Genomic DNA, 27,404 nt, shown 5'->3' on the forward strand with positions numbered 1-27,404 from the left:
TCCGGAATGACCCCTGAGCCTGAAGGTTATGGCTTCCCTTCTGTGGGCCATGGCTGTGATTGACTGAGCTCTGGTCTGATGACTGTAGGTAAAGGCCCCTGCAGGCTCCACTGACCATGCAGTCAACTCCTGGCCCCTCCCGCAGGTAGGGGTACTTGTGGACCCTCCGCAGACAAAGGACACTTCTAGTTAACCCTCAGCTATCACCTCAGTCACATCTCTCTCTCTCTCTGGGGACTCTGGACCCACATAACCTCCAACTCCTTCCACAGCTTCTGCTCCTGACCCCCTAACCCCCAAGAAGTCAGAGTCCAAGGCACCCTTCTTCACGACCCCCTCTGGTGGCCCTGGGGCAGGTGCAGCCCACAACTGAGCAGACATCCAACCAGGGAATGACACTTGAGTCTCTCCTTGTTGCAGTCTCCCCTAGACTTTATAAGCATTCTTGGGCTCCCCTTTCTCAGCTTTGGAGAGAACCACCGCAGAACTCTCCTTATCTTTTCAGAATCCTGAGGTTGGGGAAGACATTTTTGTGATTGCCCATTCCCTCAAAAGATTAATTTCTACAGAATCTGATGTCCCAGGATAAAGCCCACCAAACCAGTTTGTCCTCTCTTCCTCTGGGGACATGGAGTCTCAGGGTGGTCCTTGCTATTTAGTGACCTTAGGGCAGAAGATTCCTATCAGGACCTCCCAGAGTGCTGTTACACTTGCCTTGCTGCTTAAACCCAGGGCCAGAAATCCAGAAACTGAGGAGTCATGCTAATTGTCCCACTTTATCTCCTGGGTCAACAGTCCTACTTCTCAGCTCCTGGTTCAGGTTCAAGTTCAGGTTCAAGTCCTGGATATCAGCACTTCCTTCACTGGTTTCCCTGCCCCAGTTGCTTTCCTCCACTGGCAATGACCTTCCTAAGGCCTTAGTCTTAGTTTCATCACTTTCCTTCACATCTTCTGATGGCTCCCTGCTACCTAGAGAATTATATTCCAACTCCTCGAATCTTAGGCTTCCTTCAATTTGACCTGTACCCTCATCTCCAGCTAGGTGCATATTTGTACCACTGGTTAGCTCCTTGACAGTTGGTAGTGATGGGCCCCCCAGAGCACTGCATTGAGGGCTGGGAGGCTGAACCAGGGCGCAGTAGGAAGGAGAGTGCAGTGATCAATTAGTGATGTCTGCCGCGGACACAGGGATGAGAGAGCTATAAGGTTTTTGCCACTCTGTGCTGGTGATATCAAACTGCCCACATTTTCTTACCCAGAGTCCAGCTGGCCTCTCCTTCCACCCCTTTTGCATGCCTCAATATTGGGATGTGTGGACCCACATACCAGATTATTGCCACCATAAACTCTACTCTTTCCCAAACTTGCCACATATTTACACATGCTATCCCCCCTTCCACCTGTCCTCCATTTGTCAAATCTCTCATTTTTCTGTGCTTCTGATGAACTGAGGTGGCCATGCATCTCAGTTTTCCTGGACGTGCTGGCATTATTAATAATCAATAGTTATTAATAGCGCCTCTTTCACTTTCACACGTCTCAGTTCGCACTATGAATCATACACTCTCACCCAGACTCTAGCACAATGACGCTAAAGGCCCTTGTGTCATTTTTAGGTCTTGCTGGCACCCAGCCCAGTGTCTGGCAACAAATGGGAATCACTGGTGTGGGGGGGGTTAAACTGGCAAAAGGGAGAGAAAGCAGACAGAAGGGCAAGGTGGAGAGACCTAGTGTTGACTGGCATTTGAGAGTGGGCCCTGGCCAGGGGGATAGAATAGTCAATAACCACATTGGAGAGAAACCAGGGTTTCCCATCAGGCCTGCAGCTCAGGCCTCTGCGGGGAGGGGCCTTGATAGAGACATCCGTGGGGGAGAATGTAAACAATCTGACTGAGGAAGGCCCGGACCCTGCTAGCCCATTCGGTGGCATCTGAAAGTAAGCGATCTAAAAATATAGCCGACAGACAAAGAGGAAGTGGGCCCAGGGAGGGAGGTGGCTGAGGTTCAGTCAAGTGCAGCCTGCTGCCTGCTCCCATACCAGGCAAGCTCAGAGGGTGTCCTGAGCCTTAGGGTCTTTACACTTGCAGTTATCACTGCTTAGAAAGTTCCTTCCCTGGGCTCTTCCCCCAGCAAGCCCCTCAACTCAGCAAAAGAACACTTCTAAAAGCCTTCTGGGACTGGTGATCCTCCCTCTACACTTGTCTCAGGTAGATTAGTCCTTCCTGTTATACTTCCTGTGATCTTTACAGTTCTGTCATTAAAGCATTACTTACATTATCATCTACTTAACATCCACTGACTTTCACTCGACTTTGAGCAGAGGCTGAGAGCAGGGCCTTGAAATTGGATGCCTGGGCTCAAATTCTGCTCCATCTTTTGCACAATCTGTGTGACCTTGGGTGCATTTTTGTACCTCTCTGTGCCTCACCTCTAAAATCTTTTCTTGTCTGAAATGGAGACAATGCTAGCAGCTGCCCGATGAGGTTGTTGTGAGGTTGTTGATGAGGTTGTTTAAGCACAGGGGGGTGTTTAGAATCATTCCTGACACTTGGTAAGTCCCCTTATTATTAGCATTCAATACCACTATTACTCCAGGGTAGGGTCAAATTGATATTCTTACCTCATCTTGTAGCACCTAGCAGAGTGCCTGACATGCTCAACAAACGACTATTGAATAAATGTGGGTTTTTTTCGTTTTTGAGTTGGGGTCTCATTCTGTCATTGAGGCTGGAGGGTAGTGGCTTGATCACAGCTCACTGCAGCCTCAACCTCCTGGGCTCAGGCGATACTTTTGCCTCAGCCTCCCGAGTAGCTGGGACTATAGGAGTGTGCCACCATGCCTGGCTAATGAAAAAAATTTTTTTCTTGCCATGTTGCCCAGGCTGGTCTTAAACTTCTGAGCTCAAGCAATCCTCCTCACTTTGACCTCTCAAAGTGCTGGGATTACAGTGTATGCCGCCACTCCTAGCCTTGAATGTGTTTTTATTTATGCACCACCTGGTTCAAAAAAAGACTTGAGGCCACAAGATGACATATGTCATTGAAAGCTTTGTGAACTTTAAAGTGCATTTAAAATTCTAGTTGTTACTGACAGCCATGACTCTCTCCATGGATACATACCTTCCTGTTGATAGTCCTGCTCCACAGACTATCACACACCTGTGTGGACTAGTGACTCCCTACCTTCCAGAATGTCTGTTTTTCTCTGGTGACAAGAAAAGTCTGTATCCCAAGGAATGGGATTGAAGCCTACCTCTGGTATCTTCTGATGGCTGTTCTAGTTCTGCCCTTGGGTCTCAGTCATCGTAGCCCAAGATCTTCTTCAAGGGGTTTGAGGTCCAGGAAGCTCCCAAGTCCCAGCTGACTTGTGAATTGGGGAGTGGGAGTAAGACTGGGACAGCTTGGCTGCCCTGGGAGGTGCCCTAAGCTGATTGGCTATCCACGCCCGCCCAAACCTTTGAGGGAAAGTTGGGGGTGTGAAGACAATGGAGCCATGTTTTAGTTAAACTGTGGCTCTTGGTGGAAGCCCAGGGAGCCTGAATAATTGACAGTGTGGTCAGCAGCTGACCGCTGAGTTCCAGGCGTGGTGGAAATCGATTTGGTCAACATTTACTGCCCCAGCCCCAGGAGGCCTGGGGGTCAGAGGTGAAAAACATCGTCCTATCCTGAGTACTAATCAAACAATGCGATCTTGGAGTCAGGTGGACTCACTTGTGTGGCTCAGTCCTGCCCATCTCTGAAACTGTTTCTCTCTATCTTCGATGGGGTTAGAAATTTAACGCTAACAGGGTGGCTGACCTGGAAAGTGCTGTGTACATCAAAAAGAAGATGCAGACAGTAGACAGGGAGGGAAGAGAGTGAGTCTGATTTGGGATGTGAATCTGAGTCTGACGGGCCCATGGAGAAGCCTGGAGGAGAAGGTCCAGTCACTGGATAATTGGGTCTGGAGCTGATGGGAAATGGAAGGTTGGGAATCCCAGCTCTAAGTGCCCCTGAAGCCATAGGAAGGGATGAGGTTGTGCAGGGTGGACACAGAGCCAGGAGAGGACCTGGCACAGGCACTGGGAGGTGGCCAAATTTTAAGGTATAGATATGGGCCCAGGAAGGGGTGACCCCCAAAGGGCCAGAGAAGGAGCCACAGGTTGGAGGTGGGGAGGAAGAATGTGGGTCAAGGTCAGAATGCAGACAGAGGCAGTGAGGAGAATCCGAACTTAACAGTGACCCCTGTGAGGGCAATTTCAGGAGAACTGTTGGGTGGGTGGGAGAAGAACCAAAACAGGTTTTTCTCATTAGCAGGATCTCTAGGGGCAGGGACACGAGGTGAGCTCACAAGTGTCCACCCCTCCACTTCCATGGAAGACATCCTACGAGAACTCTGGCCATGATCAGGAACACCTGAGCTTTAGACCTAGCTCAGCCACGAGCTGTAGATTTTCCTTTTGAGTCTGATAGTTTAAGTTTTTTTTCAGTCTAGTCCCAGCTGTCTTCTCCAGCCTCAATAACTACCCATAACAGTCCGTGACTTTCGCCATGGGCAGATATCCTTTCAATATCCCAACTGTAGTCATGCCCTCTGTAGCCATCCAGAAAACTCCTTTCACCTTTGAATATCACCTCCCACCCCAGCAGTTCCTGACATTCTCCTAGGCAGAGTTAATCCCTCTGTCCTCTATACCTTGTACATTCTTTTTTATGCATGTGTTTGTACATTCACTCATTCACAGGTGCTAGCTGTATACCTACCATGTGCCCGGCTCTGTACAAACTCTAGAGATCCAGCAGGAACAAGGCAGACAGTGGCAAACTCCATTTCTAACTGAGGCAGAAGCGGGGAACTCAAGGAAGCAGTAAATAACTATATTGCCCAGAGAGCAGGGCCACAGTTGGACTACAGACTGTGACGCAGCTGGCTCTCTCCCCTCCTCCCTTCCCCTTCCTTTAAGCTTTCCTCTTCTACTCAAATTGTCTTCCCTCACTTTGGAGAAAACAAGACAGTCTTCGACTCCAGAGACCTCACCAGGGAAAGAATAACTGTTTCCCCCAGTTCCAGTTCAAAAACACACAAATACAACTACAGGAAAGAACCTGGTTGACCTGGCTTGGGTCAGCAGCCCACCCCTCCTTAACCAGTCAGCTACGATTGGAGAGTGAGGCCACTCCTGCCAGGACTACCTGCCTAGATGGGGAGGGGAGAGAAGTTGGTTCCAGAAGAAGGCGGGAGCTCTTTCCAAAAAAGACTGGTAGGGGGCGGGTGGGTTGACTTTCAACCCATAGGGGTCTTATGAGGCAAGGGGGCTGGGTGGTGGAGGAAGGACTCCTGATACTATAATAGCAATTTGGAGGCTATAACCCAGAGCAATCCTCACCTTTTTGGTGCCCTTTGGTGCCTTTTTGGTGCTCATTGGCATCAAGTGAAGCCTATGGGCCCTTTCTCAGAATAATGTTTTTAAAGGCATAAAATAAAATTCATAGGATTGCAGAGCAAACCAATTATGTTGGTTCTATCCGCAGCCCTCTGAGGACTTAGAATGTTGAAGGAGTGTGAAGACAGGTTAATTAGAGATTTGCCAAAAGTATCCTGGAGGAGCGGGTGGGAGTTGTGGCCTTCCCTTGAGGGTGGACAGCGTTAGACCTGCCTGAGGTCTCAGGCAGCCCTGGATGAAGCTGGCAATAAAGGAAATCCTGGTGGGAGCAGGCTGGGTGCAGCACCAAGGCTCCTCAGGGAGCTTGGCTGACTCTGGTTTACCTAAAGGAGTTGTTTGGAAAAGTATCAGGTAGCTCATACAATTGACAGGGAAACTGGAGAAACAGGCTTGACGGGAACCCATAGTTAAGACCAGCCAATGTGGTGCCACGTGGAGGCGGCTGCTGGCCAGCTGGTCCTTGTACCCCAGCTGACACCTCTCACTGCAGAGCTGATGGCCACAAAGCACAAGAAGGTCTGATTAACCTTGCGCCTCAGTGTCACTCTGCAGAGTCAAAGTCCAGGGAGGGTGTGTCCTCTTGGCCACACTTTAGACCATATGTCCACTTTCTAGTTTCTGCGAGTGCAAAATATCTGCTTCAGTCAGCTTCTGTGGTGGGAGGTGTGAGTCCTTCAACCATCTTGGGATTCCCCAAATAGATGCTGGTCAGCCAAAGGGTGCTATAAGTAGCTCTGAGGTGTGTGTGTGCACGAACACATGAGTGAGGCCACTCCTGGAGGCCACTCCCGCCAGGACTACCTGCTAGATGGGGAGGGGAGAGAAGTTGGTCCCAGAAGAAGGCGGGAGCTCTTTCCAAAAAGACTGGTAGGGGGCGAGTGGGTTGACTTTCAACCCCTAGGGGTCTTATGTGTCATCTCTTAAGTGCTCTTCTGTTGGGAGCTCAGGCCTGTGATGGTGTCTAGTGACATGACACTGAGGAGAGAGGCTTCCCCTTTGCTCCCAAAAAGGAAATGCTGCTGGGTCTGAGGCAGAGAATAGAGCCTGTCGGGAAATGACCCAGACCTTCTAGTTTCTTCCATGCGACCCTTTAGGTAAAAGGACAGCTGATTCCTTTTGGACTGAGTTAGCAAGGACCCTGGAGTCTTGAACTTAACATAGGGTTGGGGGTCTCTCTAGGGAGAAGTAAACAGGCTTCTGGTGATCAGTGGGATGGGGATGCAGAAAGATGAGTCCCTATTCTGAGCCTAAAGCTGGGGACATCAGTGGCCTGTGTTTGCTGCTACGCCCCTAGCCCCACTCCTGTCAATATGCCATGAGCTCTGGTAGGGCACCAAGACCTGCCCAGATGTTTACCAAACTACCTCTTCCTCCTGGGCACACAGCCAGGTTACTCCTCTCAGCCTCCATGTGGTTAAGTACGGCACATGACTGAGGCTTGGCTATGGGGCATAGACACAGGAGTGACATGAATCACTTTCAGGCCTGGCCTATAGAAACCTCCAGTGTGCAATCCTCCAAAGTCTTCCCTCATCCAGATGAAAGTAGGTTCTGAGGTTCTAGGGGAGGGTGTCATCACAAAAAGAAGGAGCCTGGGTCCTGAATCACCATGTGGAAGGCCCATTCACCAACCAGGAACCCTGTTCTGTGGGTTAGACAGACAACTCTATTGTGCCACTGAGATATTTATTACAGTCGCTAGGGTGACATGAAAACACCCATAACATGGTCTCTGAGCCAAGTTCTGTGATCCTGGACAATGTACTGCCCTGTCAGGGCCTTAGTTTCCTCTACTGTGTGAGAAGGCTGGACCAAGTAATCTCTAGGTATCCATCCTCCTGGGATAAGGGAGGATTTTAGCTACATACACACACACTCCTGCTTTGGCGGCTGTTTCTATAAGGACAGGCCCTGAAACGGCTTTCTGACACAATTTCTCACAAGCACCCAAACGAGGACAGCGTTCCAGAACCTTGTTTCTAACAGACATCAGTAAAACAAAAAATTGCTACAGACCAATAAAATGCAAAGACCAGCTCCAGTGATAAAATGTTTGTTTAGATGTGTTTTTATAGCTTCCTGGATCATAAAAGGTATTGCATTTTAATCGGAAACGTTTGTGAAATTTGTGTGTAGCACCTCTACCCTCTTCTCCATGCACAGACACACACAGGGAGAAAGGAAGTAGCAGCTTTGTTCTTATTACTTTGTGATCCTTTGGGACGAAAGGCCATCCTTGTTGCTATTTTCCCTGCTCCTTTGGGGTTGGGGGGAAGAAGAGTGCATCTGGGAAGGGAGGAGTGGCAGAGGTTGTCAAGGATGCTTCTTTGCAGACTTCTGGGCCAGTTGCTCTCCCCATTCTTCTGGGGAGAGCGGCACCAGGGAGGCTGCAGAGATGGGCTGGGAACTGGTCAGGCAGGCCCTTGGATCGTGACAATGGGTCACACATATGGGCCAGGTATTGTTCTAAATGCTTTATATATACGAACTCGCTTAACCTCTTGATAACATTTTGGGAGACCCTCATTTTACAGAGAGGGAAAGTGAACCACAGAGAGGTTGAGAGATCGCCCAAGGGCACACAGTCGGTGAGTATCCAAGTTGGTGTTTTCACTCTGCCAGCTTGGCTCCAGAGCTGCCTCTAGGCTAAAAGAAGGATTTTTGTCCTTATTCTAAAAGCAGAGAAAGGGAACAACAAAGTGAACACAGACTCTATAGTAGTGGTCCACAACTTGGAAGCAATTTTGCCCCCCAGAGGACATTGAGCAATGTCTGGGGACATTTTTGGTTGTTACCAGTAGAGAGAATGTGCTACTGGCATCGAGTACATAGAGGTCAGGGATGCTACTAAACATCCTGCGATGCACAGGGCAGCCCCCACCACAAAGAATGATCCAGCCCCAAATATCAATAGCACAAGGTTGAGAAACCCTGCTCGCAAGTCAGACAGACATGCAACCTCTGCCACTTCCTAGCTGTGTGGCCCTGTGCAACTGATTTCCCTCTCTGAGCCCCAATGACTTGAGGAGAACAATTGGGTATGGTAATGATGATACAAAGCCTGACACAGAGGAAGTGCCAACTATTATTGTTTTCGTCTTATTCTTCCCGCCCTTCCCCATCTTCCACCCCACCCCACCCCAGGTCCTGTCACATTTCTTGACCAAGAGACAGAACCAAGCTCTTACCAGTGAACTCGGGAGAGTTTTGAGTTTATATTCCCCTGCTCCCTCCTGGCTGTGCCTACGTCTTCAGTTCCTCTAATTACTTATTTAAAGACTATCGATTCCTCGGGCTGCTGCTGGGAGGCCTCGCAGAATTGCATGTCTCGCAAATAGCAAGAGAGCCGTGGCCTAGTGACTGGGGCCGCAGCCTGACATAACCAGGCAGGGGGTTATTTTCGCCTGGGATGCTTGTGAAATATTCATGTACTGATTTAAATACCGGGGATGTCAGAGCTGGAAAGGGCCAGAGAGATCATATCAGCAAGCTTGTCCTCGTCCAGAAGAGGATGCAGCTGGATGTGGTGGGGAGGGTGACTTGCAGAGATGCAGACTGGGGGATGCAAGTTCAAGACTGGTACAAATATGTGACCTTGCACAGGTCACCTGCCCTTCCTGCATCGTTGATTCATCTGTAGTGAGAGAGAGAGAGAGAGAGTTGTGAGGCTGAAATGAGATGGATATATAAGAATAACTCAGTATATGGTAGGCCTGCAAAATTTAATTGCATTTGAAGTCAGCAAGCCTGTCTGAGCCTGAATTTCCTCCTCTGGAAACTTCCTAGGGCTGTTCATGTTATATAAGATGACAGATGTGAACACTTTATATCAGGCAAAGTGACGGCTGACAAATGTTAAGTGTGTTTAATTAGCATGTGTTAGTGCCCACTGTGTCCCAGGTGTTGTGCTAAGTGTTTAAAAAACCAAGCAATAGCTCTTTGAATAGCCCCAAAAATCATGGTGGAAAGTATCATTACCTGAGTCCCAGTAGTGTATTGGTAAACTGGCTATTGGGGGTGGGGGTAGAGGGTCCTGATTTATACTGTTTGCCAATTCCCTTGGTGTAAATACTTCTACTATGGTAAATTTCAAGCCACCAACATGGCATCACTGAATGGAGTTGGGAAGTCTGTGCACACCAATGAATCTCTATCTTACAGATGAGGAAACTGAGGCTCAAAGAGGTCAAGTGTCTCCCCAGATAACTGACTGAACCAGGTCTTTCTTCTTCCAGGGTTCACCTCTTAGCTGCCTCCCAGGATTGAGTTGAATGGGGTCACTGAGGCTCAGAGATGGGAGTGACTTGGCTAAGGTCACACAGCATGATGGGCTGGAACTAGAACGGGACCATACAACCTTTCTCCCAGTCCAGTGTTCTTCCCATCAGGCAATTAGGCCAGCATGGGGGTCACACTTCAACTCCCCGACCTTAAGCTATCTCAGGAAGGCCACAGAATCATGCTTTGTGGAGCATCAGCCCCAGGCTGGGCCTGGTGCCAGATAACTGCACACGACAGTCCCTTTTTGATTACTCCCAGTCAGTCTGTGAGGTAGGAATCTGCTTGCCAGGAGCAAACTCATGCTCAGATGGGCAAAGTGACTTTCCCTACAGTGGCTCCTGAGCCCGCATACTTTTCTCTCCAACATCCAGCTGGATCCACAGATCTCCTGGTCCAAGGAGGGTTTCGTGTGGAAAACTCACAGGCACTTCTAGACCCACTTGTCAAAAGAGCACCACCACTCCCCTCCTCTGCCTTAGTGATATAAAGTAGGAACCAGACAAGAAAGACTGTGGAAAATGAGTCTCTGGGGGTAAATTCCAGGTCTGGAGGGCTCTGGCTGGGTCCAGAGGCTTTTTATCTGAAACTTACTTGTAAGTGTGAGGAGACATACAAAGGAGAAGTATATGGTACCATGGAGTACCACAACACTCCCAAACTCGCTTGGGGATGGGGACTGCATCGTGACCATTAATTGGGCAGTTCCTGTGTGCCGGATTTTGTACTATATGTGCCATATATGCCGTGTCTCAAGTCTTGCAAACATTTGATGAGGTAGAGACCATCATTACGTCCATTTTATAGCCGAGGAAGTAGAGGCTCAGAGAGGTAGTATGACTTGCCTAAAGGCACACAGCTAAGCTAGGATCTCTATGATTTGAAAACCCATACTCATAACCCCTGTAGAAGCTGCCATGTCATCTGCTGCTCCTTATTAGGAGGCCCTCATGCCTGCAGCCAGAGGAAGGGACAGAATTGGCATGCACACCAGGCCACTTAATAGCAACACACACACACACAAATAAATAAATAAAAATAAACAAATAAATAATAGTAACACACACACACACACACACACACACACACACAAGATGAGCATTATCAACCCCACAGTTCAGCTGAGGGACTTAGGCTTAGAGGAATCAAGGAACTTGCCCAAGGTCATAGAGGAGAAAGTAGCAGAGATGGGACTGGAACCCAGGAACTTCACAGCTGGGGCCTTTGCATGGTCTTCACCTGCCCTTTGACCCTTGTACCTCTGTTACTCTTTTGATGGGGCTTGCCAGGTGCTCCAGGCTGGATCTCCCCACAGACCCAAGTTTGGGGCTCAGGGCAAGGTCATCAGGAGGCTCACCACCTCCCGGCCCTAGAGGGGAATCTTTCAATGGGGTCAGGTTCATTGCCTTTGTAGCAGAAGGAGGAAAAAAAGAAAAGGTATGGAAGCAAGGAAGATGGGGCTGATTCCTGCTTAACTCACGCCACCCCGTTTGGCTGAGTCAGCGACATGGGGAGGCCTCCCTGGCCTCAGCACAGAATTGCAGGAATCTGCAGATCTGCTGGAATTTCTCTGCGCTGGCTGGCACGGGAGGTGACGAGAACGGAGGGAAGCGGCTGCTGTTTTCATCCTCTGGGGCTGGTTTCTTCCTCTCCCCACTCCCACCCAGCTTCTTGCCCACGTCATTGAAAGGCCTCTTGTCTCCAACTTGCACGGCACTCAACAGTCTAGAAAGCCCTTACAAAGAGCTCTTCGGTCCCCAAAGTGATTTATGATTTTGAAGTGCTTTTTGGATTATGAAAGGCTAACCTACAACAGCCTCCTCACTGCAGCAACATTTACAAAATGCTTTGCAAGTCACAACACATCTTCTAGTTCGCAACATCCTTTGCAGCCAAAAGGCACTTGCCTCTCCAGACGGGACTATTGAGTTTGCAAACCCCAGTCACATCCTCATTTTATAAACTGCAGAATAGCTCTGTGATAAAGGCTAATAATAATATTCATCACTCATATGACATAGTGTGCCAGGTACTCTTATAAGCACTTTCCATATGTTTACACATTTCATTGGTACAACAACCATGTAAGGTTGGCACTGTTATGATGCCCATTTACAAATAAGGACACTGAGGCACAGTGGGGTAAAGCGTCTTGCTCACGATCACAGGGGTGTTAAGTAGTGAAGCTTGGATTTGAGGCATTGAAGTGTCATAGGATGAAGGCAGGTTTTGTACCCATTTTGCAGATGAGGAACACAGGGGCCCAGGGCAGTAGCCAGCTCTGCCCTTCTCCCTGTGTGACTTCAGACTGGTCCTGGCAAGTCTCTTGGCCTCCCTTTTTCTTCTCTGCAGAATTAAAGGGATAAACCCTGACCTGCTATTGTCCCAACTCTGAACAAATGTGAGGTATGGAGCTGGGGGGAGCCCCACACCCATGCACCCACCTTGGCATTGCTGCCTGTACAAAGATCATAGTGTGTCAGGAGCCCTACTTGGTTTCCCCCTCTGTGTCTGGCTCCATGCTGTACAGAAGGCCACCTGGAGGCCTTTCCTGAGTCCGCCTGTCTCACACACAGGTGGGATAGAGTAGGATGTAGATGGTGGATAGGATAGGAGCAGGAAACTTCACTGGGGCCTGACTTCTACCTTCGGCCCTCTAGGGAAAGCCCAGAAAAATCACCAAGTCCACCCCACAGTCACTGAACAGAAGGTAGAACTGAGGCCCAGAAAGAGAGGGGACTTGTGGTCACACAGAGAACTGGATGCAGAAATGGGACTAGAATGTGTCTATGGCCCATGCTGGGAGTCTGGCTTCTGATCTGAGAAGGCCTTGGACTATTTGTTCATTCAGTTGGTCGGTCGGTCAGTCAGTCAGTCAGTCAGTCAGGCAATCATTCACCAAATGTTTTCTGAGCATCCATTTTATGGTGGGTGTGATTACAGTCCTGACTCTCATGGAGTTTACAACCCAGCACTGTGCCACCCAGTGTGGTAGCCTCTGGCCACATGCAGCTACTGAACACTTGCAATGCAGCTGTCCAAATGGAGATCTGTTACAAGCGTAAGCTGCACACTGGATTTGGAAGACTTAGTATGGAAAAAAAAAGTAAGATATCTCATTAAGAATTTATTTTATCTTGATTACATGAAGGAATGGTATTCAGAGTATATTAGGTTAGATAAAACATTGAAATTAACTTCACTGTTTCTTTTAACTTTCCTAAATAGTAGCTCCTAGAAAATTAAAATAAAAATTGCACAAGTGGCTCATATGATATTTCTATTGGGCAACACTGGTCTCTAGGGCAGACCTGAAGATGAACAAATAGCCCTGAGGCCGCCTCACCTTGTGCCTCACACTGGCCAGGGTGCACATGGGCCCAGGCCACTGTGGAAAACTGACCCGGAGCACGAGAAAGTGCCAAGAGATAGAGTCAACTCATTTCCCATTCTCAGTCGGTGCCCAGGCCCCCTTACAGGGCCCCAGGAGTCCCTTCATCCCTCTCCTCTTCCACTTTCTTTCCTTCTCTTCCCAGAGCCCTGAGGCCAGCTCCCTTTCAGGCCACTTTCCCCCACCACCTCCAGTGAGCCAGTGACCATGTCACGTTGTGCCGCCAACGCCCAGCCCTGCCCATTCAGAGAAGAGGTGGCTTCTTCCTCTTTCTTGCCAGTGAGGGGGACTCTGGGCCTCCCTGAGCAGCTGAGCACTCGGGGGCATTGGCTTGGCAGCCACACTGCCTGTGTCCAGTCCTGGTCCTGCCTCTCGCCGAATGTGGCCCATCACCCAACAACCCACACAATTACAGTCGTGCTATGTGTCTTACAGGGAAAACACCTGAAAGTAGGTTAATGGGAGGATCTAACCAGGAGAAGAGGCCTGGGAGTCTTCCCTGAGGGAGTAGCACTTGCACTGAGGTCCCCAGGGTAAGAAGAGGTAATTTGAGAGGAACAGCACGCCAGACAAAGGGAACAGCCGGTGCAGAAACAGTAAGTGCTCAGCCCTGTAGAGGTCCCAAAAGGCTAATATGGCTGCAGCTCAGAAATCTGGGGCAATGGCAGGAGGCAGGCTCTGGAGGTGGGCAGAGACCAGGTCACAGGACCCTGAAGGCCACACTGAGGAGTTTGTTCTTTATCTGAAGGGCAACGGAGAGCCACAGAAGGTGTGTAAGCAGGGGGAGTGCCTGGAAGCCTCAAGCTCTCTTTGGCCTTGGACAAGGATCGAGGGAGGCAGAGTCTGAAGCTGGGTTTTCTTCCTCCAGAGAGTTGGCCTGTGGCAGGGCGTGGCCTCTCTCACCAAGTGGAGCTTGCTGGAACTCCAGCACACAGTTCCCTCTCAGTGAGGCTGTGTGACCTTGGCCGGGTGACCTACTTATCTAAGCTTCAGTTTCCTGATCTGTGAAACGGGGATAAGGGTAGTGACTCACTGGAGGGTTTTGCAAAGACTCGGTGATGTAACGCTTGCAAAGTGCTTGGCACAAAGTAGGTCCACAAATAGTTGTCCCTCTTCCTTTCCCCTTCCTGAGTCCCACCACCCCACCTGCCAAACACCATGCCCCCGCTCCTCAGGCAGCAGGAAGCAGCATCCGAGGATCGTTTCCGCACCCGTCAGAGTATTTATAGCTGTGTGCTGTCAGCCGATGTTGTTTTTCGGTTGCATATATATTTTTACATTTCCACCATCACACATGGCTTCTCGGCGTGGTTGAGAAGTGGCGGGGGTGGAGAGTGGGGTGGATGGATGCAGAGAGTGGCAAGTGTAGGAGGTGGAGACAGATGGCCCTGGACAGCACTGAGGGACAGCCTGGGTCACTCCTCTCCCAGCTCAGAAACTGTCAATGGCTCCCTTGTGCCCTCTGCCCAAGGTCCAAGCTCCTGCACTGAGGGTCACTCCGTGGTGGTATTTCTGGCCCTGGCTCTTGTGGCTCCCCCCATCTGAGCCACTTTCTTCTCTGAGTGCATCAAGCAGGGGAATGCAAGCTGGACTTAGCTCTGCTACTCACCAGCTGTGTGACCTCAAGCAAGTTGCTTTACCTTTCTAAGCCAACATTTTCTTTCCTATGAAATAGAAGCACGAATTCCAGCCTCAAGGAGATGCTGTGAGGATTCAAGGTAAATGTGCCTGGCCCTGAATAAATGGTAGCCATTATTAGATGCCCTTCAACGCATGCCTCCAGGCCTTTGCACAGCCTCTTCCCTCTGCCAGGTGTCTTTACCTACTCCCTGCCCCCATCTCCACCTTGGGCCCAGCCCCAGTGCCACCTCAGCAGGGAGCCCTCCAGGCCTAGTGCTGCCTCACATATCATCCCATCCTCTCTTGGAAGGGATTGTGAGAGTTCTTTGTACCGAAATTCTTTCTCCTCTGGAAATAGATTGTACACTCCTTACTTATAAAAATAGCCCGCACCCTCCCATTGTAAGGCCTTCCTGTGTTCCTGGTCTATCCCTACGTCATTCCCTGGGCAGGGGGCACTCTGTCCCCATTCTACAGACGAGGAAGTAGATTCAGAAAGGAAAGCGAGTCATCCAAAATCTACTCGAATTCAGGACTTCAGACTCCAGGCCCGATGGTGACTGCCATGAGCCCTGGTGAGCACCGCCTCTCCTCCCCCACACCAGACAGAGCACCTTTAGAATGAATGACTGGACCAGCCTTTCCTCAAGGGTCTCTTCGAGGCTCAGAGCCCACTCAGGCTCCCTCCCAGCTCTGACTGCCTTCTCCCAGCTTGGAATCTCAGGGTCCCTGGCTCCTTGCCCGCCAGGGGACAGGCCCTCAGGGCTGGCTGTACACCCCCAGCCTTGGCTGACTGAAGTGGGCGGGGCTGGCCAGGGAGGGCATTGTTGCTAGGCAATAGCCTGGCAAAGAGGATCAGGCTCCCCGAGATGAGAGAAGGAGCCTTTCCCGGGGAGCTGGAAGTGGAGTGAGGTGGTTCTAGGAGGAAGGACCTTTGACTCTTCACCCCACCAAGACCTACACCTCACCTTCACTCCCTCCGTCCCCCTTCAACCTCTCACATATTTGCTCATCTTTTCTTTCATTCACCCATGCACCATTATGCACGCTCATCTGCTCATTCATTGGTGTGTTAATCTGTTTACTTGCTGCCTGGTGAATCAGAGCTTCGCTACTGACTAGCTGCATCTCAGTTAGCCCAATCATGAAATGGGCATAATGACAGTATCGACTTCATAGGGTTGTGGTGACACTGGACACAGTGAGCACTTTGTGTTTGCTCTTCAGATGACAACTTATTCACAACATTTCCTAAGTACCAATTCTGCAACTAGTGTCCTGCAGGGCTCTGCACGACACAGAGGTAAATGAGCTCTCAGACAAGACCACAGGTGGGGCTGGCAAGGGCCTTGCCCATCACCCCCAATTCCCTCTGATTGTTTCGTGAGCACACTGGGGTGTTAAGGGCAGGGGCTGCAGAGCCGGCACACTGGGACTATATCTTGATCCTTTACTTACCTACCGCTGCACTCTTGGAGGGCAGATTTAATCCCTCTGACCTTGCTTTTTCCATCTGTAAAATGGGACCTGGCATTAGCAATCTTCCTGGATCTAGGGAGGACACAATGAGATCACACGTGACCCTTTCCAGGCACATTGGCTGGCTTTCCACAGGGCAGTAGTTACCGTTGCTGGTGCACGGTGGGAGTCGAGCCTCCTCAGGGTGCCTTGAAATCCCTGAGGGCCGAGACCCAGTTTCTCCTCCTTTTTCTCTCTCTCGCCCCACCCTCCTGGGTCTGCCTACTGTTTCCACCTCCGGCCGTATGCTCATGCTGCTCCCTCCTCCTGAAATAATCTCGCTTGTTATTTCCCCTAAAGCTCTGACACAGTTCTTGGAGACTTCAGGCCCCAGCTGGAATGGCTCACACAGAGAATCCGGGATAGACTTTCCAAAGACCCCCCACACACACACACACTAATCTCCCCCTGCAGAAAAGGCCCCAGGACTGCTTCTTCTTGCAGGGCTGGGTGGACTGCAGCCTCAGCGGGCCAGCAGGTACCCTCAGGCACTGTTTATCCTCTTCACAGCCTCTGTCCCCCAAGGCTAAGCCCACAGGACCGGATCCACAGGTTTTCTGCCCACAAGCTCCCTGGAGCCCAGAGAACACACCCAGGAGAGACAGCCCTGGTGAGGCGGCTCACAACATCCTGGGTTGCCTCTCCTGGCACTTGGCATGTGGGGAGGCATTCACTCTGCGGGCACAATTGTTCCACAATTATTTCTGGCAGCCCGAGTGCTGCAAGGGCAGGCTCTGCCTCTGGTTCCACTCAGTCCCCAACACCCAGCCCGGGCCTGGCACATGGAGGATGCTGACAGCTGCTGACTGGGTGGAGGGGCCGCTGCATGAAGAATCAACTGTGTGGAGCACATGGGGGCGCAGCCTTCATTCTTCCACATATGAGGGGGACCCCCCAAAAAACCAGAATTTTTTTTTGAGGGCAGTCTTGTAGTACAGGCTTCCCTGCTAGGTAAGTGTTCTAGGAACCCATTGGCTAGTGTTGAGAGAGGCTGCATTTGGCTTCAGTGAATTTTTTTGGAGATTCTTTCGATGCGTTTGCCCATTTCAAGATGGACAATTGACAAGCGCACCCAAACACACTGTGCTGAGTGCTCAACAGTTTTTGATCAAATATGGCATGACCCCCATGTCCCACCCTTCCTATTCACCCAATCTTGCCCAGAGCAACTTTTATTTTGGTTTGTTTCCTTGGATTAAAAAAAGTCCTTAAAGGGAAATGTTTTGCCACTGTGGAAGAGGTGAAATAAAAAAACAGCAGAAGCACTAAAAGCATCAAAATTGATAAGTTTAAAAACTGTTTTGAGTTGTGGAAAAAGCCGCTCAATAGGTGTATTGCATCAAAGGGAGAGTACTTTGAAGATGACACTGAAGTTTAAACATGTAAGAATAAATACACAATTTTTAATAAATAAATTCTGGGTTTTGAGGGTCCTCCTTGTACAAGAACGGGGGTGAGACACCAAGGACAGGAATTCTGTGGGTAACCTCTGCTCTGTAGGCCCAGACAAGTGGCATCCCTTTTGGGGGGCTCAGTTTCCTCATGTCTACAGTAATAGTGCCAACCTCAAGGAGAAAAGCATGAGGATTAGATGATAGGAATCGAGAGGAGACTGGAGGAGGAATGGCCTATCTGAGGCTGGAGCAGGGTCACAGCCACACAGACCTGAAGACCACTTGTCTCCCTTCACCTGACTTCCCTGCTGTCCTGGGCAGGCTCAGGAACTTGGCAAGCAGCCAGTTCAAGAGACACTAAAGTCTGAAAGCCCCTTACAGATCTCTCTTAGGGAGACAGACCTCTTCTTGAGCCCAGATGCTACAGAAATACAGAGTGGTCCAGAGGGCAAGTCACTCACTCCTCTGAGCCCCAGTTTCTTTATCTGTAAAATGGGTGATAACAGAACCCCACAAGGTTAGTTCTGAGGAAGCAGCAGGGCCATAAAGTAGACCCCGTGACTTGTGCCCAGGACACGCTCCATGCTTGAGAAATGGTAGCGATTGGGATGTTTCTTGTCATTCTTGGTTCAGATTTTGGTTCTTCCATAAAGAGGGACCATGTAGATGTGTTTGGAAAAGACCTCTCTGTGACTTTCTGGCTGACCGGGTTGTTAGTCTGGTTCTGTTCTCAGTCTAAGCCAGACCCCAGCATCCTTCTACCTCCCATTCATCACCTCTTTTGTCTGCCTCAAATGGCCCTCTGCCTTCCATGGGATGCCTGGGCTCAGTCTGGGATCGGGACCAGGGCTTGGTCTGGGACTAGGATCTGTTTGTTCTTGAACTGGGTTTTAGTCTGTAAGCAGTATTGAGGCTCCATCTGCCTGGGAATTAGGAATCTGTTGGTGACCTGGGCTGGGTCTCACTTAATGCCAGGATTAGGCTCTGTCTGTGACAAGTATCTTAGACTGGGTTCCTGGAAACAGACTCTGAGCTAGAGGATTATGTGTGGGTTTACTGGGGCATGCCCTCGTAAAGTCTACCTGGAAGGGAGTAGACGGCTAATGGGGCAGGGGAGACCAACCTACAGTGAGTCACACCTGAGGCCCCTGCGCGGATCCCTGGAGCCGCTAGATCCCCAGAGGTCCAGCCAAGAAGGGAACTGGGCCTCTGCAGTTCCATGTCCGTCCCGGCCATGGGCCTCCCCTACCATGAGGCATAACTCAGCAAGGCGTTAGTGGTCCCAGCAGCTTGGCCCCGAAGACAGGCTCTGGAGCACACAGTATCCCCTACAACCAGCTCCAGGGCCAGCTCATGCCAGGGTTTCAGTCAGACACAGGATGGCCTCCTGGGACACGATCTTTGTCCCCAGCATCCAGGACAGAGCCTGGCCGGGCAGCACTAGCCTCAGCCTGCAAATGGAGGAAGAAGAGGAGAAAGTGTGAAGTGGGGCCCCACGCCCCACTGTGTGGTCCAGCTAGAGGCTCAGAGAGGGTCAGCCACTTGCCTGAGGTCACACAGCTGCTCAGGGCAGAGCCTGGACTGGAACACAGGACTCACTGAGTCACAGGGGTCCTCAAACTTTTAAATCGGGGGGCCAGTTCACTGTCCCTCAGACCATGGAGGGGCGGACTATTGTTTAAAAAAAAAAAAAGGAATTTGTTCATCGTTTTTTTTTTAAACTATAGTCCGCCCCTCCAACGGTCTGAGGGACAGTGAACTGGCCCCCTGTTTTAAAAGTTTGAGGACCTCTGGTAGAGCTTATGCTCTCTCAGCAGCACCAGACTGTGAGCTTATTAGAAAGCAAAGGCTGGGAATGAGGGGAGGAAAGCCCCTCCTCCCAGCTCCCGGAGCAGGGCCCTGGAGCATGGCCTGCCAACTCTGGCTGCCTCTGGCCGGCCTGCCAGGACTCATGCCCAGGGGAGGGAGCGGCATCTTGCGGGCGGGCGGCCCTTCTGAGGTAATGAGGTCCAGCCGGCGGTTTGCAGGCCTTACGTTGTGAATAATTCATTTGCAACCAAGTCTGGGAATTAGAAACCCTTACTGGATGATTTATTTAACAGGGGCTGCTGCTGGGGAGAGGGGAGGAGGACTTTGAACTATAAAAGGGAAGTGCATATCTGGAAGATAGATTTAGAGAGGCTCATAGACCTGGGTTCCAATTCCAGCCTTACCTCCTACCAGCTGTGTGACCTTGAGTAAGTGACTGGATTGCTCTGTGCCTCAGTTTCCTCCGTTGTAAAATGGGGATAATAAGAGTTGTTAAAAGGATTAAATATGAGTCGGAATTTGGAGAGCACTTAGAATTGTGCCTGGCTCATAGTAAGTGCTTAGCAAGTGTTTGTTGAAGGAATAAATGAAAGCTTGTAAATGATACTAGGGAATAACTGAATTAAGCACGTACTTTGTGGCAGGTCCCATTCTAAGAGTTAACATGCATTATCTCCCAGCACTCATGTAAAACTTTATTAATATTATATTTACATACAGATGAGAAAATAGGAGTTCAGAGAGGTTAAGTAACCTGCTCAGGCTCAGAGAGCTGATCCTGGCAAGGCAGGGATTAAGCCCAGGCAGGCCTCACTGACTCCAAGGCCTGTGCACACAGCTGGTGCCTAATAAATGACTCTTATTCTACTAAAACGTTCCCTTTCCCCACAAAGCATTGCCACATCCATCATGGTAAATCCAACAGTTGCTCAGGGAGATCGTGATCCCTTCTCAGATGAGGAAACTGAGGCTCAGGGAAGGTTGTGAATTGCTCTGCCTCTCACAGCCCTGGATGGAAACCAGGTCTCTAAGACCTCCTGGCAGTGATCACAACGTGTCCTACAACAACTCAACCCTGGTGTGTTGGCTCATGCCCAAGACTGCATTTCTGGAGCGCAGAGGCTATGTCTTGGTTTTGCCTGGTTCGCAAAAGGTCCTTATTAAACAGCAGAGGAAAGAAGGAAAGGAGCGGGAGAAGAAGAGAGGAAGGAAGGAAGGCTAAAGTAATATAACAGATGAACTCTCTCCTTTCATTTTTCCATTGCTCCCCACCCTCCACCCCCCAAGAAAACACATTCACTCACATACTCCTGTGGGGGTGAGGTCTATGGTGGCCGAGCTTGGGCCTGCCTGGGCACATGCTGTGAATCAATTTTGGCTCTTCCGATGGGGCAGACATCCTTGTCTGCCAACAAGAAGCAGCACTTTGCCAGCTCACATTCCCAGGCCTTGGCAGAGGCCGGGCAGGGTCTCCAGTACACTCCACATCGACCTCGATGCCAGCATGGCCCGGGTGTGTGAGCACAGGGACATGGCTGCTATACCTGGACTGCCTGCCTGTGGGCCTCACACAGGGGCCTTGTGTGTGTGTGTGTGTGTGTGTGTGTGTGTATGTGTGTGTGTGTGTGTTTGGGTGTCTGTGCTTGTCTAGGGCTCTGTGTGTCTGTCAGTATAGGACTAGTGTGTTTATAGATGTGTACTGAGGATATTTTTGAATCCTGTGGGTATGTTGTATATATCTGTACATGTCTGCCTTTGCGTGTAGGGTGTTCTGTGTGGGTGTCTGTATATATTTGAGTTTTTGGACTTGGAAGGATCAGATATATGTGTGTGAGAGCACATGTGACACTTCTCTCCGGCAAGTGTGTGTCTGTGTAAGCCAGTCTGCGTGGAATCTTGTATGTATACAAATCTGAGTTTGGGGAGTGTTTCCTGTGTGTGATATATGATACAGGGCGGTATATGTGTGTATGATATATATGGGGTATATGGTGTGTGGTGTGTGTATGGTGTGTATGTGACTTGTGAGGGTTGTATTGTGTGATATGTGTGTTGTGATGTGTGATGTGTGTGTGGTGTGTTGGGTGGTGTGTGTGTGCTTGTATGTGTGTGTATGGACATGCATAGAGAGAGAGAGGCCCAAGCATGAGAATCAGGAATCTCTGTGTTCCACCTTTACCAAATGACCTTGGCTAGACTCTGCCTATGTCCTAGCCTCAGTCTCCCTATCTGGGCAATGACAGCTAAGTTGCCCAAGTGGACCTCACATCTGGGGTGCTCAGATCACCCGAGGCGGCGGCTTTCTGGGAGCCCTGTTGGTATCGTGGGTGAGTGTTGCTGCAGGTTCTAACATCCTGTTAGTTTTATTTTCAGGCTTGGGCTTGCTCTTTCCATCAGGCTTAATAGGAAAAGGGTTTCCTGTTTCAATGTTGCCATTTGTTTTTCATTTTTTGTTTTCATAAAACATCAAAAGATTGTGCCATTTAGACTCAAGTTGAGATGCCAGCCACTCTTCCAAAGATTGCCACCCCACAGCTGGAGCGACCCTGTGCAAATGCCAAGCCTCTTGGACACGACATCACCCTGCAGGGGTTCTTCCCAGGAGCCCCTACCCTCCAGGGGGTGTCTGGATCCCCTAGTGGCACCTCCTTCTCTCCAGTCGCTCTGGGCCGGCTCCCTGCTCTCTGCACCGAGGCCACACCGCCGTCTATTGTGTCCCTTGGCCTTGCCATCCTCTTGTGCCTCCAGGCCTTCGCCCAGGGCTGCTCCCCCTGCCTGGAATGCCACTCCTCTCCCCACCCCTCCTGTCTCCCGTCTCATTTCCTTTGGCGACTCCTCTTCCTCCTTCCCTTTCAGGATGCTTCCCTCGCCCCACAGGAATTCCCTGTTTTAACTTCACCTCCCTACTGGACTGTGAGCTCCACAAGGATGGAGAATCTGGCTCTCCCTTGTAATCCCAGCACCTGCCATATTGCCTGGCACATAGCAGATATTTAATAAGCACTTGGCGAGTGAATGAATGAATGCATGCATGGATGCATGAAAGAATGAATGATGTGCTGTCCATCTTTGGCTCCTGGGGTTGGAAGACCTGAGCCCTGTGTTCAGACAGTATCTCCATTAGGAGACTGGCTCCAGCTCCAAGCCAGCCTCACCTTGCTCTGGCAGAATAACAGCCTGAACCCTGACCCTGGGCAGAGACTGAGCCCTGGTCCTGGACTCAGACTAAGCTCTGACTTCAGCCCCAGACGGAGTCCTGACCTGAGACATTAGCTTTGACCCCAAACTCCTTCAAATAAATAGTTGCTGGAAAGAGTTCTGGGCTGGGAGTGGAAGATCTTAGTTTGAGCCTTAACTCTGCCCCAATTCCCCGAGTAACCCTGGAAGCCCCTGGCCCCCTGGACCTCGCCTCACAGTGAAATGGTGCAGCTCCAGAAAGTTCAGAGTGCCACTGACACGTGGCAGCCATCCATGCTCTTGGTCCCCCTAGGCCACCATGACGCCCAGCCCAGAACATACCTGGGTGGGGGGTGTCCCTGGTTGTGTTGGGGGGTGACTCATGGGAAACTTCCCCCATCTGAGTTTTTGTAGGAAGAGTCAGGAAGGGGATGGGAGGGGCTGCTTTGGCCTTTCCTGTTTGAGATTCTGTCCCCTTTAACTTAGGGTGTCCCGGTTCATTCCCGCTGGGAGCAGCAGTTCTGGCTGAAGCTGGCTTTGCCTCTGACGGTGATGTGACCTTAATATGACATTCTCCTGTGGGGTTGGGGAGCGGGGATCAGGGTTAGAAGGAGACAGTCTGTCAGTACCTGTTGCCAGTCCCTACCTTCTCCCCCCACCTGCCTCCACCTCAAGAAGGCCCCCTCCACCTGCAGATCTGGTGGCTGGAGGATGAGGTGACCCCAAGACAGTGAAGCCATTGGACACGGGACTTAGGCCAGGCTCTGGCAGGACCCCCGGGGCCTACATCTGAATGGTGTGGTGGGTCCTGTCCACCCGGGAAGGGTGGGAGCTGGTGATGGCAGGACAGGGGAGCCTCGGCCTATCCTAGAGCACCCTCTAGTGTTCCAGAAGGGACCTGCAGCCTGGCCTTTAGCAGGGGAGGACTGGGTTTGCCCTGGCTACCCTCCCCAAGCCATCTTGCCAGTCCCTGTCTCCACCTTCACCATTGGGGGTCATCAAGCTGATATCCCGGGGTACTCCAGGGCTTCTCCCTTTTCCCAGCCCCAGTGGACACCAAGGTCTGCTGCTCCTGACCTGGAAAGAGTTCTGGGCCGGGAGTGGCCCGCTGGACCTCGCCCCACAGTGAAATGGCGCAGCTCCAGAAAGTTCAGAGCACCACTGACACGCAGCAGCCATCCATGGTCTCCCCCTCCTGCTAGGCTACCCGAAGGGCCACCCTGCTCACCATCAGTCCTTGTTCTGTTTAGACCATGCCTTTCCCTGGATTATTCCTACTCCTGCACTCCTATGGGGCATCTTTCCAGAGGGAACTCTGCCCTGTGCAGACTGACTAAGTCGTTTCCCTGCTGCCATCTCTTTCATGGCTCCCCAGTGCCCACGGCATCATCTGTCTTCAGCTGACACGCCAGTTCATTTCTAATTGCTGTCCTTTCATATCCTGAAAAACTGTCCTGTCTGCAGTTCCTGAAAGCGCGATGTCCTCGCACACCTGGCCCACACTGTGCTGGGTTTCCAGCCAGGGATGCCTTCTGCCTCTTCTCCACCTGGAAAACTCATATTCCGACTCCAAGGTCCTACCTCCTCAGCTAAACTGCTCCCCACCCCCCGCAGCTGGCTCCTCTGTCCTGAGGACTCCCGTGCGGCTCTGGCCAGCAACATCCTGCATTGTCCATGGGTCTATCTCTTCCACTAGACATGGGCTCCCCAGGGTTTGTGCTGAGTGATTCCCATTTGTGTGTGAATTGTCGACCACATGCCCTGCCCTGGGTGGGCACAGACGTCTACAGTGGTACTAGAACAGAGCATGATCAGTGCTGAGTCTTTGAGGGGAGCCCAAGGGTCTGAGAGAGCCCAGAAGAAGCCTGCGAGTGGGAGGAGGATCAGGGAAGGCTTCTCTGAGGAGGTGATGCCAGCACTGAGTGGTGAAGAGCACCAGGGAACTGGGAGGACTGACAATATTCATCTGTATTTGTGGGGAGGCCAGCAGGGACTGGATAGTGAAGGGCCTTGGGCATCAGACCCAAGAATTGAGACTTGGCCTCTGGGCACTGGAGTCAACAGGCAAGAGACACGATTTGGGGGTTTGAAAATCCCTCTGGTGGTTGGTGTAGAACCCAGGAGGAGTCCCCTGGGTGCTGTTTTGGGAATTGGCAGGGTGCTGTCAGTTATCACAATGACCGGGGGGCCAGCCCTGGGAATTAGTGGATGGGGCCTGGGATGCTGGGTGCCCTGGGATGCTTGTGACCATCTAGGCTTACTTATAAGCAGAAAGCATTTTGGTATGGTTTTTAGCACACATTGAATTTGCCAGAAATACATGTCTATGTGAGTTGAAGGAAGGTTTCACCTTATCTTGTCTGAAGTCTTACCCAGAACTGCCACCAGTCGGGAAAACTACATACCTAATGGCAGAGCTGCTCATGGGGCTCCAGCTGCCAGCAGGACGCCCTCCACATTGGCTGCATTTGTGGCTGTCACATTCAGAGGATTCTGTGCAGAGGCGCAAACTTCTCATTATTTTATCATGCCGGCTAGTGTAGTCAACAGGAGTGCTTACAACTGGAAATAGATATCATCGTAAATTACTGTCCTTATTTATTAATCTATCCAATACTCATTTAACCCTTAACACTGCCAGATACTGTTCTAAATGTTTTATTAATACTCACTTAGGGGCCGGACTCTGTGGCTCAGCCTGTAATCCCAGCACTTTGAGAGGCCGAGGCACATGAATTGCCTGAGCCCGCAGGTTCAACACCAGCCTGGGCAACTTGGTGAGACCGCATCTCTACAATAAATTTTTTAAAAATAGCTGGGCATGGTAGCATGTGCCTGTAGTTCTGGCTACTTGGAAGGCTGAGGTGGAAGGATCACTGGAGCCCAGCAGGTTGACGCTGGGATGGCCATGAGTGTGCCACTACACTCCATCTAAAAACAACAACAACAAAAACCAAACCAAAACAAAAAAAACCCTCACTTAACTCTCAAACCAATTCTGTGAAGCATGGTGCTATTATTATCCCTTTTATACTTACCCAAGGTAACACAGCTAGGAACTGAAGAAGCCAGATTTTGAATGAGCACCTGTGCACGTCACCACTGTCATATGGTGCCTCCCTCTGATATTTCAGTTAGGGCACTGAGGTGATTTTCTTTTGGAAATGGTATGCATATGTATGTCCTGTTGCATTTCAAGGAAATAAGGGGTGGTAGACACCAGCTGTTGTCAAGGGGCAGTTGTGGCAAGGTTGAGAACCACCGGGGAAAGCCAGGCTGGGAGGGCATGAAGGGTTGGGCACTGAGCCTGGGTGTGGAGGTGCTCACCAAGGAAGAAATGTGGGGCGTGAGGGCAGAGCTTGATGCACCCCAACATGGGGAGGAGAGAGTGAGGAAGGTCAGGGAGAGAGTAGGGAAGCCAGGGAAAGAGCTGGGGAGGCCACAGGAAGAGGGTTCTAAGAAGGAGGGCATGGGTGACGACGGGAAAGGCCTTAGAGTGACCTGGTGAGGTCAGGGCTGAGGGTGGCCCCGAGGTGGCCTAGAGGGAACAGTGTGGCCTGAGCCTGTGGGTGGAAGCAACGGAAGAGGTGTCCGGCTGGAGCCCCAGTGCCTGATGCCAAGAGGAGGGGAAGAAATGCCCACTTCTCTCCTCCTGCCTGCCTGTCTCCTTCTGGGAAGCCAGAGGAAAGACAGTGAGTGTGACACAGTCCACGGGGCACCAGCTGGACCGATAGAACAAGGGTGTGTCTGGGTGGGGTACAGGGGACAGAGAGAATGACCAGCAAGACCTGAGAAGGCAGATGCGTGGCCTGGGGAGGCGGGTTCAGGGCAGGGGCCATGTTGGAGGGGTCTTGAGCAGGGGTTTCCAACCTCTTAGCTTCCCTGGGTTGCACTGAGTAAAGAGGAATAGTCATGGGCTGCACATAAATTATATAACATAGTTCGTGTATATACCTAAGACTTCTTTTTATTATTTTTTTATTATACAGCTTAGAAAAGTGAGCACAACATGAAACTAGTGGGAAATTGGGTCTTGTTTTTGTGAAATGAATCTATCAATGTCTGGCTCAAGGGAAGCGGCCGCAGTTCTTTACTGCGTTCTCAAGGTGCTCGTCACAAATGCTTGTTCGGATTTTGCTCTTTGTGCTTGATCCTTGAGAACAGCTGCTCACAAACGTGGCGGGCTGCCAAAGAGTGATGTCACGAATAAGGCGCGATCGTGAACTTCAAAAACTGAACTACCATGGGGCCAGCAGGACGCGAAAAGGCGCACGATATGCCAAGATTTCGAGGAGTCACACCACCACTGTCCTGGGCCGCGATGCCCAGGCGTCCGGGGGTTGGACGTGCCCGGTCCACGGAGTCCCTCCAGGTGGCCTCCTCGGCGGGGAGGGCCACTCTGCCTCCAGCCGGGCCCTGGCAGGAGCCGCCCACCCCTCTCAGCACCCGAGGCAGCCGCGACCAGATCCCGTCGGCCGCTGGGAGAGCGGAGGAGGAGGAACAGACCCAAGCTCGTGGCAGGGCAAAGGGCGAAGCCCACCCAGCCGGCCTGCCTGCCCCGCCCTAGCTGGCTCCCGAGCCGGAGCTTGACCGCCAGGCCAGCCTGCAGCCGCGGGAGGGCGCCGGGGGGCCTTGACCACCGGGCGGCAGCCAAGAAACTCCGCGGCGACCTCGCCTCTCCGTGCCTCGGTTTACTCATCTGTAAAACGGGGCCGGCGCTGACCTTGCAGGCTGCTGAGGAGCCGCGTCGCGGTGATGTTGATTCCCTCCCCCCGACCCCCAAGCGGGGGGGGG

At 51.1% G+C, this 27,404-nt stretch overlaps 1 protein-coding gene across 1 annotated transcript in view; it reads left to right on the plus strand.

Annotated features, from left to right (window-relative positions):
* The first annotated feature begins 21,932 nt into the window (after nucleotides 1–21,932).
* Nucleotides 21,933–27,404, plus strand: part of LOC103252448 (protein crumbs homolog 2) — a 28,085-nt gene continuing 22,613 nt past the window's right edge. Inside the window, exons 1-2 of the mRNA XM_021709109.1 lie at nucleotides 21,933–22,145; nucleotides 23,097–23,159. Coding sequence (XP_021564784.1) covers nucleotides 21,933–22,145; nucleotides 23,097–23,159 — 276 coding nt within the window. The remainder of the gene's footprint in view (nucleotides 22,146–23,096; nucleotides 23,160–27,404) is intronic.

Source organism: Carlito syrichta, unplaced genomic scaffold (genome assembly GCF_000164805.1).
Source record: "Carlito syrichta isolate Samal-C Ts95f unplaced genomic scaffold, Tarsius_syrichta-2.0.1 Scaffold158891, whole genome shotgun sequence".
NCBI classification, from domain to species: Eukaryota; Metazoa; Chordata; class Mammalia; order Primates; family Tarsiidae; genus Carlito; species Carlito syrichta.